General features: G+C 39.5%; 1 protein-coding gene across 1 annotated transcript in view; it reads right to left on the minus strand.

The window, feature by feature from the left end:
• Positions 1-11,372, minus strand: part of plcl1 (phospholipase C like 1) — a 114,580-nt gene extending 103,208 nt beyond the window's left edge. The window contains exon 1 of the mRNA XM_044131117.1: positions 10,432-11,372. Within this exon, the coding sequence (XP_043987052.1) occupies positions 10,432-10,629 (198 nt within the window). The 5' untranslated portion in view covers positions 10,630-11,372. The remainder of the gene's footprint in view (positions 1-10,431) is intronic.
• Positions 11,373-12,392: the final 1,020 nt, after the last annotated feature.

Below are 12,392 nucleotides of genomic sequence, written 5' to 3' on the forward strand. Positions count from 1 at the left end.
AATGTTAATCAGAACATTGTTGTTTCTTAGGATTGTGATGATAATGCAGTCCTGACATCCTTTCTCTGTGTTCAGCTCAGTGACATCAGGAACTCTGCAGGGATCTGGTTCTGACTTCAGGCACTAGTTAAGGCTTAGGAAAGCTTCGTCAGCTGCTCTAACACGTAAACAACTCTCCCACCGCGGTTCTTCTTCATCATAACTAATATCAGAGCCAGTAAAACGCACAGCCCAGCTTTACATCAATCAAACTCTTAAACTAAGAAATTCTAGCTGGTTGCCACTGATGACATTAAGTAGAAGTTATGGACGACAACACGGGCTAGCTAACATTTATTGGCTTAATGCAGTTTTATCATGTTCTAATGTTATTCACTCATCAAAAACTTCCATCCCTCATAACTGCCCCACTGAGCTCCTTCAGACTAGCCAGCAGCAATTAGCAAACACCTACAGGAGCTACTTCTTAGTCCAGCTCTGGTAAACATGTTAAAGGCTTAACAGAGGAGCCATGTTGTGATGGCTTCCTGAAGGCAGAGCTTCATTTAGAGCAGGAGTGTTTTTAAAGAGACAGAGGCCCAATTTCATGCAATGAAACTATGGAGTCAAATTTCTTTTAGGTCATGTTGTTATATCCATAATTTGATAACTGAAAGTTATTTTATTGTGCTGTAAAATTGCACAATGTCCCAGGAGAAATACAGAAACTGCCCCTTTAGTCCACTTGAAATTGTGCATAATTTTATATTTCTATATCACATCTTTTTAAAATGTTACGTTTGTTGTCCTGATCAGTTATTCAGTACTTTTCACAAAATACCTTTAAAAATTCATTTCAGTGTTTGTTTAGAGCCATTTCACAACAGATAGTGTCTCAAGGCGCTTTACAAAAAGTCATTTCAATTCAATCCTACATACATTCCAACTGATTCCAGTTATCAGGCATTGAGCTCAGTTCATTATTCAAATTCATTTGAAAAGTTTCTATCTAAAAGAACCAAGCAGAGCATGAAGCCAGTGACTTTGTGCCATTCACTCCCCCGACGGAGGTTTTGCTCTTGAATCGTTTGTAAGACGGCTGCTTTTTAATTTACTAATATATGCTGAAGTAGTAAGCAATGAAGTACACGATTGTGACATGACACACTAAAATCTGTTGAGGAGCAAGTTACTCTTACTAAAAGCCTCTGAAACAGACTTTAACAATATATAAGATCTTAAGATTAAAGTATTGATTAGGACTTCAACTCCATGTTGTCAGGCTTAACATCTACTTTGAGTCCAAATCAGGAAACCAAAAGAAGACAAGTGTGAACACGCCTTAGTTAGTGATAAAGTTCAAAAGGAAGTTAGCTGGTGCACAGCAGAGGGTGGACTAGTTTTAAGACACTATATGCCTTATATATATATATATATATATATATATATATATATATATATATATATATATATATAATTTATTTATTTATTTATTTATTTATTTATGTTTGTTTGTTTCTTTGTTTTCTCAATCCTGGATCAAATTTCCTTACAGATTTACAAGACAAATTCCACAAATTCAGCTGGAATATTGAGGAACAAGCCAACATGAGGCTCCACACAGCAAAACTGAAAACCTTTTTATTCAGAGTGAATGTGTTCTTGTAAAGGAAAGTTGTACTGATTACTGATTAAACTTTAGCTTTAAGAACATAAAGCTACATCATTTTTAAAGTTTAATCAGCAATATTTTTATAACATTTCTGTCAGATCATGATTTCTTGGATAATTTCAAGTTGTCATAACAAAGACATTTTGAACAATGTCAACTTTGTATTAAAAGTGTCATGATTTACCAAATGACACTTTATGAGAACAGTCCTAAATATCCATGAAGACTTACTCATGTTCATGTCATGTTGTTATGTCATGTTTATGACGGTGTTATGACAGCCTTATTCATAACCCGTCAAATAAAGTGTTACCGGAAAGTTTAAGTCTTTCATCATGTTATGATGTTATTCCCTCATCAAACACATACCTGGAGTGTTGCTGTGATTATTTAATGCATGTTTAGGAAATCCTTTAATCTCCATGGCAACCTTTCATCTGTGCAGAATGCCATGGTGGACCAAGCCCCGCCTTTGGGGATGAAGCTCCTCCTCAGGGCTGCAGATTCTAAGCTTCCACATTACAGAACACATAATACTGTCCTTTAAATTATCTAAGGAAAATTATTTTAAAAATCTCTCTATATTTTGAGATTCATCATTCGGAGCCTGCTGAGCTAAAAACCAGAAGATTCTGGTTGCGGTCTGGCTTTTCAGTGAATCTCAAAAACCGGCAGAGTACAGAAGAGGAAAACCTCTATCAGCCAGCGTCGCGCCCAGGAAGCAGTCCATAAACGTGGATGACGCTGAGGAAGCCCAGAGAGAAGCTGAACTCTGACAGTCAGTTGGTGGCTCCAGACAGAGACGGCATCCATCAGCACTCAGCCGACACATCAGCTTGTCAGGAAGACGTCTGGCTAAACCGTCCCCTGAGCCTTATCCTGGAAAGCCTGAGCGCCAGTGTGTGTGCATGTGTGTGCGTGTGTTTTCATTCACTAGTAATCCCACACGGCTCTCCCTGGTCTACCACAGTGTGTTTATTCGCCTTACTGTAATGCTGTAAACTAAATGTGAATGGGCTGCTGGGGGGAAATGAATAGAACAGCCTAATGAAGTCAACTTGACAGAGATTAATATCCTGTAAGTGACTCTTTAACTGGGACTAAGTAGCATCTGGTAGACGTTCAAGTAGCACTGATAAAACATTAAGGAGTGAAAACAATTCTGAAAGTGACAAAGAAGTTTCTGTGTATTTTGGGGATTAAAGCTCAGATTGTCACTTCGTTTTCAAGCATCGTCACGGCATTTCCGACGTGTAGTCTACATATTTTGTAATATGAATGGACACCAGATTTTTCCACTCCTTTTTGGCCTGGTGCAGTCTGCAGCGCTCTGGACGTACAATTATTTCTACTTGTTAAACTAGACGGAGAGAGGAAGTTATTTCTGGCATCATGGGTCAAGAGGTCACTGACTGCTGGAGCCTTTTCAGGGCATATTAGACACAAATCTTTTCCCTGTTGAATCATGAGAAGAAAAATGAACACTTGCTTCCCTGGCATGACTGAGAAGAAAGCTCGTTTCCAGTCGTTTCAAAGCCACGATGCCTCTGACGCGTTTTTAAAAGCTCAAAGCTCTCACAGGCAGGTAGATCCTGAGAAATTCAAATGTTTGATACAAAATAACGCCATTTAAAATTAAGTCTATCCGACACCAATATCTGAATCGGTCATGATATTGAAAAATGTTTTCAGATCCATTGGTGATAATAACGCACCCAATCCATGAGGCCAGATCTATTCAGTCTAATTCTATGCTTTGCATTTTGAGTGACGTCTTTATTTATTATTTGTCTTACATTATATTAAGAAATTCTAATTAAACTTTCTGAACCATTTGAAAGGAAGTTATAATATAAATATATATTATATTATAAAACATAACATACAATATAACATTTTAAATTTAATATTGAAAATTTGAGAAGTTATACATTTTCAATTTAATATTAAAAATGTTAAATTTGACTATCTTGGACAAAGATAGTCAAATTTATCTAGGACCAAGATTTATTCTACATTGGTAGTTCTGCCCCTAACTGCACTGACGGAACAAATTCAAGTTGTTTTTGCATGTTTGACCAAGCTAGTGAAGCTGGTGGTATATTTACATGTGGTGTACTGGTGCAGAGTTATCAAATACATTTGTAATTCAGTATATTTATGTCTGTGTTTGAAAAAAAAAAACTAAACATTTTAAGTCAATTCATCTCTGTTTTTCTGTATCAGATAAGAATCGGTCGATACTAAAACTCAGATATTGGCATTGGTATCGGTAGTGACAGAAATTGGATCAGACATTCCTCTAAACACTTGCAGGTGTAACTTCAGAGAAAAGTAGTTCCACAAGGTATTGAGTCGGTCTATTGAAGTGCAAGCCACACATTTGTCTTGGTAAATCATTCAGAAAGCATGGATCAGTTTTCTCCAACCTGGATGAAAGGTAAAACCAACCCAAATACATCACATATTGACCTTCCACTAAGACTAAGGACAAATACATTTTTAATTAATTACATTTATGTTTGCATTTTTTTTTTTTTTAAAAAGAAAGAAAAAAACATTTTATGTCAATTCAGCACCGCTTTCCTGCATCTGATCGGCATTGGCTGATAATAACCTTCAGCTATCGGAATCGGAAGTGAAAAAAGTGGATCGGTGCGTCCAAGTTAATGATTTTACGTCAAGCTCAATTAAAAAGTTGTAAAAGAACTCGCTGAGTCCAGATCGCCTGCAGCTCTGCAGATACTATCACTGCATCCATGCATCAGCTCTGAGGTACAGAAAAAGTGATTTAATCGCCTGCATGTGGGATTGTTGTGGTAACGTGAGCCGAGCCGCAGGCGGCCTCACCCTGACTTTGTTTTAACCCGTTCAGCTCAGAACCTGTCCAGGTCTGTCTGGGTTTAATCGGGTCTAAGAGGTCGGCAATAAATGGGTGAACTCAGCTTTTTAGCGCCGTGATCCAGAAAAAAGAAAATGATTTGGTCCAAGAAGGAGAAAGAAAATACTCAAATGCTTCAATGGCTAAAGTGGAGAGACCTTTGTAGCTTCTTACTTGAAGGACTAATATATAATGTTCTGAATAAAAACAACGTTGGTTCTGGCTTAACAAGAAATTACTCTGATCTCTGTCTGTATTAACTTTTCTGTTTTAAAATTTAAATATCACATTTGACCACATTTTAGAAGCCAAATTAAATATTGAAAACGTGACGCAAAAGAATTGTACTGGACATTTTCACTCTTTTTCAAAGCACAAAAGTAATTTTAAAGTGCATTGTTCCAACATGAAACGGCCTTTAGAGACACGCCTTGTTAGGTGGGAAGGAACTGAAAGACAGAAGAAATGATCGTTTTCTTGACAGTTTTAACAGGAATGTGCTGATTGTGTTTTTTGGCAACACAGAAAAACAGTAAAAACTTTGTTAAAGGTTTAACAGAGGAGCGATGCTATCATGACTTCTCGAAAGTGGAGTTTCAGAAAGAGCAGGACTTTTTAAAGAGACAGAGGCCCAATTTCAAGGCATTAAATTATAAAGTCAAATTTCTTTTAAGTTATATTTGATATATGCAGTATTTTTATAACTGAAGGTAACATAGTTACTTGATTGTGCTATAAAATGCCACTATATGCCTTGAATATACTCCTTTAAATATCATATTTTTCCACAAGCTGTCATTACACAAAACATGGGATTGCCACTGAGTGCTTTTAAATCTCTGAGTCGGGTGCCGGTCTGTTAGGCACCCAACTCAGGGGTGCTACTGTGTATTATAAGTTTGCTTATAATACATTTAAGAAATCATATCTACATGTCCACTACAGAGAAAAATGTACCAATATTCAAAACGTGGTCCTTTTACAAATAGACCTGACATGTGATGTACTTTTAGACTCCCAGTCAGGAAGTGAATGAATTGTTCAGGCCAACAGGCGTCAAGCTGGACGGGTAAAAATAGGTTAATCATCAGATAAACTCAAGCATCATAAATCCTGCTTCAAACACCAGCAGCCTCCCCACACCCAGCCTCTGAGGCATCAATAACAGACCAATCACACCACTGCCAGTGGCAATTAACAAACAACCCTCTGGAGCCCCACCTCACATCACCGCCATCTGGTCAGAGATTCACAGGCCGTTTCTGCCTCTCTGGTCTGGTTCTTTCAAATGTCTCCGTGGTTCATTTGTGTCGCTTTGTGGTAGGAATATTTATTTATTCATTTATTTTTATTTTATTTTTTTGTACATTTATGATGCTTTGATATAAAACATTAAATGTTTACAGTTACTTCAAGCTTGCAAAGCAGATCTGGCTCAGGGTACCAGTAACTAATTGGACCCCTGGTGGGCAGACCGTTCCAGAAATGAAAAGTGAAACCTTCTAATACAGAGATGCCCTAATTTGTAGTTAAGTTCAACACAATAGCTGTAAACAGTCTTTTGTTTTTGTTTTTTCGATAAGTTCAGATTTGTCAAAGAAGTGATTGTCTTTTTATCTAAAATTTGAGACCTGAAATTAGCAGGTCACTTTTGCACTGCTGCTTGGCTTTAAACCTGTGAGAATGTGTCATTAAGAACTTTTACTTCAATGAGCAACATATTAATATGTATAAGGTTGCTTTTATGATGCAAGCTTGGTGTTGAATATCAATGATGCATTCAGCAACACAAACATGAAGTCAGAATTTTTAGCACCCAGTTAAGAAAAAGAAAAAAAGACAATGTTAACAAAGAACCCAATTTCTGGTACCGACACTAATTAGCGTGCAGCACAATGAGTTCACTGTAGGCCGGTGGTGTCTGCTGTCACCAGACCTCCATCCAGCAGAACATTTAGAGATGAGTTGGAACAAGAGATTTGCATCATGCAGTAAATGTGTGATGCTGTCATCTCAAATTTAGCTCTTAGACAAATAAAGCAGGTCCCATTAAGCATTAAGTAGAGCAAAGTGTTCCTAATAAAGTGGCTGTCTAGAATCATTTTTAATTCTTGAAGAACAAGCAAAATGGGGGAAAACAGAACAATAAAAAGAGTCTCTTTCCTTTATTTAAAGCTGCAGTAAACAACAAAGTGACCATTTATATATATATATATATATATATATATATATATATATATATATATATATATATATAAAATGAGACAGATAATCTTTGAAAGAAAATATGATCCCAAACACACAAAACACTGTAGCTAATGTCTAGTCGATGTTTTTAGGTGTATTACCGTTGGTCTTATTTTTCCCATGATAAGATTAAGAAAAAAAAAGAAACATTTCCTGACATCTGATACAGATCTGATAACGATTTAGCCGACGCACGACGTGGCTGCATGATATTAGAGAAACGTGATAATATCGATGAAAGTCACCATGACGATGTGGTTTGCCATAAATTCAGTTTGACGTTTGGGGTGTTTGTATACGGCTACTAGATTTTGTGCTTGAGAGGTCTGTCTCCAATATGCAAGTCATGTGCTAACTCTTAGTTGATGTCCTAACAATCATTTTTCAGGTCATCCATGCTTTTGAAGACAGGTGCCTTGACTTTTGTTTTTTTTTACGTTTTCTGTTTTATTTGATAAAGATTCTGGAGATTATTGTTCATGTAGTTTGTAACTCCAAATTATTTGCAGAAGAATTTTCAGAGCACACCTCAAAATTATTGGAGAGAAGCTCAAATGCCTAGGTGCAATGCTAACTTAGATGCTATTGGCTGGTGTTTTGCAAAGCAGCCAATCCAAGAAAGTCATTTATTTTCTCTGGCATTGATTGAATGTAAGACCAAAAGCAGAAATAAGGACAACTGTAGCATGTTAGCTTACGCTAACTGTTTGTATTAAACCATGTTCAGGTGTATTTAGAGTTTAAAATATTAAAACAGGCAGTTATAAGGTTTTTTAGAGGAGGTCTTGAGTATTTATAGATTAAAGCCATATTAAGTAAATGACTGTTCACATGCATTTAATTAGTATAGATCATGTATCAGCATGTTGATGGAGTGTTGCTAAGGTATAACCCTAAGATGTGCTGCAAGATCCGAGACTTGAAGTTAGTTAAAAATAAAATGCCTCTTTAATTTAATACATTATCTGAGCTGAAGAAGTCACCAGGAAATGTGATGGTTTCCAATAAATGAGACATTTTTAAAACCTCGACTCCAAACACAGTGCCAAGGTTCATAAGCTGATGTGAATGTCAAAATTCTTTATGACAGATTATATGAGAGTAAGCCATTGATGTGAAGCTCATTAAAAATAAGTACGCAGCAATATCTGAACAATCTCCAATTTTCAACCTTGAGCCAGAGACAATTTTAGATTTTTAAATACACCAGTAGCTGCACAATCTTGATCAAACATGAAGAAACAACTTTAATTTGGTTAGTGGGTGCAATTAGCAGTAGAACTGTCGATGCAAAATAAATAATAAAGACACTGATAAAACAATAAGTTGACTATCTGGGTCAATCATTTTTTTAAAATGCAACAAACCTTCTTTCAAATCGTTCAGAAAGTGCAACAAGGAATTCTAAATATAATGTAAAATAAATAATAAGGCATGATGCCACTCAGAGCACAAAGCACAGAACTAGACTGAATAGATCTGCCCTTATGGATCAGGTGCATTGTCACCGAAAGCCCATGAAGAATTATGTCAATATCAGGGCCGATACAGATATTAATATCAGATCAGTGCGTCTTTAGCTGTGACTTGAACTAATTGGCCACTCTTTGATAATTAATGACACACCAACATGTTTCCATTGAGTCTCAGAGCTTCTGCTGTGATGCATATCATCCTGACTGTGGCCGCCATCCCTCCTCCTCTGACCGTCCTCCCATCTACTTCCTCCTCATCAGTCAAAGAGCTCTGTGTTCAGCTGGCTCCTGCAGATGGGGCCCGACTGTCGGCCCCCGAGAACACCGCGTGGATGCGAGCCTCCTTTCTCTATCAGCTTTACCTATCAGAAAGTGAAACATGGAGGATGACCTGACAGCGTGAGGAGGAAAACAGGCCAGAAGGTCGTAAACCTCCGCCACCGCATCGATCTGATTCCAGGTTTGACGCGACAAAAACCTCGTCTGGCGAATTTTAATGAGAATGAGAACCCGGACTTACTGAAAAGTATATTATTAGAATCCATTATCCACATGTCCATCATGCAGTCATGTCACACATTGGAAGATAGCAGCTCATGTGAGCAGAACAATGATGGAAAAAAAAACAATGTGTAAACTGATTACTGTCTGGCAAAAAGAGCCGAAGCTTTGGAACTTTTAACTTTTAGTCACATTACAAACACTGATGTTGGCCAGAGTATTTCATCTAACCAGACAGACCAACACAAACCAGTGCATACAGAGGAAGCCGAATAATTCATGACATTTTCTTTCTTCTTTAACACGTAAAATCTGAAAAGTGCGGTGTGATGCCTTTATTTATTAAAATAAAAATACACCAATATGAATGTCTCCTATAAAGAAGTTTTAAGTCTGAATTGGTTTTTTATCCTGTTAAAATGAATGTTAAATAAAAAGATAAAAAGTAATTTTGATGTTATGGGTGATAAAATATTATACATACCACACATATTTCCCTACCACCTCACCATAAAAAGCCTTCCTAAACTGCCAGAGCTGTAAGGGATGGTTGAGATCAAAAGAAGTACTTGTTAGAATGGCCTAGTCAAAGTATTGAATCAAATCCAAATGAAAATCTGTAACAAGACTTGACAACTAATGCTTAAAGACAATGTCCCTTCAATCCAACTTAAACCAAAACAGCCTCTAAATATTCAAAGTTGGTAGAGATTAGAGACGCACCGATCCAATAGCAATATCTCTAATAATAGAGACATTCCTCTAAGACTTGCAGGTGTAATTTGTAGTTCCAAAGTGTTGAGTGGGTTTATTAAAGTTCAAGCCACACTTTTCTTTTTGGTAAAACATTCAGAAAGCCACTTCCAGTTTTCTTCCACCTGGATGAAAGAGGTCAGGTAAACAGCCACACAAAAACGTCACATATTGACCTTCCACTCAGAGATAAGAGGAGCAATTTTGATTCAGCTCAGATGAGAAGCCGCACATATCGATTACATGCGTACATGTTGCATTCCAGCGCCTCGGTGACACATGAGCCGCATCACCTGAGGCGGAGAGAGAGACGGAGTCCTATGGAGCGGAAATGTTAGACATGAAAGGTAAAGAACTCCCAAACATGATCCACTCCTATGCACGGCCCAGTGATCTGCAACCTGAGCACAGGTGAGCCCGGGGCCGACCGTGATGTCAGAAAATCAGAGAGCAGCTCAGGGGTTATCTCCATGGAAACCAAAAGCCAGCTACCATTTAACATGGGCTCCGATCGGAACTCAAGGGACTGACAGACTTCCAGGATGAGTCCAAACCTTCAACAAGGATCGTTGGTAGAGTTAAAGTAGGAGATTTGATGCATGTTGCCATGTCTGCTTCTCTCTATGCTCAGCAATTCTCTAAGAATCTGGTCTGACTGCTTTGACATTCCACACGGAAGAGAAAGTCGAGGCACCTCTGACTCGCCTAAAAAAGGACATTTAATCGGAAATGTGCAACAAGATGCGCATCTCCCGCAAGGAGGTGCGTCAGGAGTCAGAAAAGTACCAAGGGGACCGGGGGAGGGGGGCAGACATCATCTTACCAGCTTCCCTGTAGTCACTTGTTGAAATATTTCACCTTAAAACTGAAGAGGCTTTCAAAATCATATAACAAAACAATAGAAGACTAAACATGCTGAGTACCTTAATGATGCTGCTGCGGCGCGGTGCTGCCTTCACGGACTCCAGCAGGATGGTGTCCGAGTCCTGGCCGCCGCCGCCTCCTCCTCCTCCTCCGGGGAGGATGACACCGCTCCGCCGCCCGCGGGACACTCTCGGCGGGATGAAGTCCGGCGCCCCGTCGCCGTACAGCCCGTCTCCACATCCATCACGCTCCGACATGTCGGCGGTCAGAGGGCTGGGTGACTGGGGGGTAAGGCTCAGTTCAGAACAAGCGGGCTCGGGGGAGAAAGTGAAGCAATTTTACGGGATCGGAGAAAGTTTGGTGCCCTTGTTCGGGGATGCCATTTAAAAGAGGAGCGGCTCTGTCAGCCTGACGCACACTGCTCAACTCAATTTGACTATTTATAAGCAGGATTTCATAGTTCCAGAGGAGAAGTCCACTCTGACTTTAGGCTGGTTGTGTTAGCGCGCTCCGCGGCGCATCTACAGCCCAGAGCATCACAGGCAGGTTCAGGTTCAGGAAGGAGAACCGACCCGTGCGCTCCCCTGGAGGCGCGCAACAAGTCCTCACCGTCTCCAGCCCTGCTCCTGGCTCCTGGTTCCCTGGAAGCGCTCAAGGTATCCAGACGTGCGTAAAGCCTCCTGGAAACCAGCAGCTGTTGCAGCGGAGGAAATCTTCCGATCCAATGTTGTCCACCAGGTTACCAGGACTACCTGAAACCGAACCGCTCCGTGCCCGGAACACGTCCTTTGGTGTCAGAGTGCACGAGGGACCGGGCTCTCGGCGTGGCGCGGCGGATGGACCGACTCGCTCGTGCGTCGCCGCAGGTCCGTCTGATTTTCAGTCTCAGCAACAAACACCCGACTTTTGACGAGGACGAGAACACAACTGACAGGCGGTCGCGCCGCCTCTCGGGCGCCACTCCTCCTTCCACCCTGTCCGCGAGGCTCCGCCCACTCCACCAGACTGACGCGCGAGGCAGCCAATGCGCGCAGGCGCGGGGAGATTACCGAGGAAGCGCGAGCCTCGGATAGGCGGAAGTCGTGTGTTCCCTGAGACCGAGGGAGCTGTCAGTATGAGGCGAGGTGTCAACAAACAGTTGTGATGATGCTCAGACTGACTTTGGTTATTGTAGTTTTTCTGTTGTTATTGTTGGGTTTTTTTGTTTGCTTGTTTGTCTTTTAGGTTTCATCTATTGAAAAGGAAACAATCATAGTCTAACTGATGGGTCTCATAGGGCGGTGTATTAAGGCCATAGTAGTTAGGAGAAAAATGAGTAAATTTCCTCCAAAAATCTAAATTTTCTAGCAAAATCTCAGAACGTTTTAAATTGTTTTCATGTTTTTTATAGAAATTTTCTGAGAATAATCTATCAATTTTCTAGATTTTTGTGACTTTTTTTCTACTTTTTGTACTCAGATGTGTTTTTCATGTATAATCCAACTAGAAAATAAAGAATATGTCTGTTAGGGGGAGAAACGTAAAGTAGGACATTAACAATAACCTGGCTGTATAACTATGCACATCATTAAGCTAATAAGTTTGGTTGAAAGCATAACAAGTTTCTTTTTGCTTGTTTGTTTGTTTGCTTTTTGGTATGAGTCTATCACACTGGACCTACATAAAACACCTTCTCTATGTTGTCCAAATCTAACTTCCTGTTCACAGACCTGATGTGGGTGTATGCTGGGACTCACTGAAGCTGCAAAATGCCATCTTTATCTTCATCTTCATCTTCATCTTCCTGATGTTTTTAGGTCACAGCTGATTAACACTTCACAGTCCACAGGCCAGTGAAAATTTTAGGTTGTAGGTTGTATTTATTTATGTGTTTATTTTGTATTTATTTATTGATGTGTCACGTTTTACATCTATATCTTCATTGAAGAAGATGACTCTGTATGCCTTTTCTATGACATGATTTCCCGTTAGTGGCGCCACTTTATCCAAAATGTCAAGTTCAGTTCTTCCAGACACACCC

This window comes from Gambusia affinis, linkage group LG11 (genome assembly GCF_019740435.1).
Source record: "Gambusia affinis linkage group LG11, SWU_Gaff_1.0, whole genome shotgun sequence".
Classification (NCBI taxonomy): domain Eukaryota; kingdom Metazoa; phylum Chordata; class Actinopteri; order Cyprinodontiformes; family Poeciliidae; genus Gambusia; species Gambusia affinis.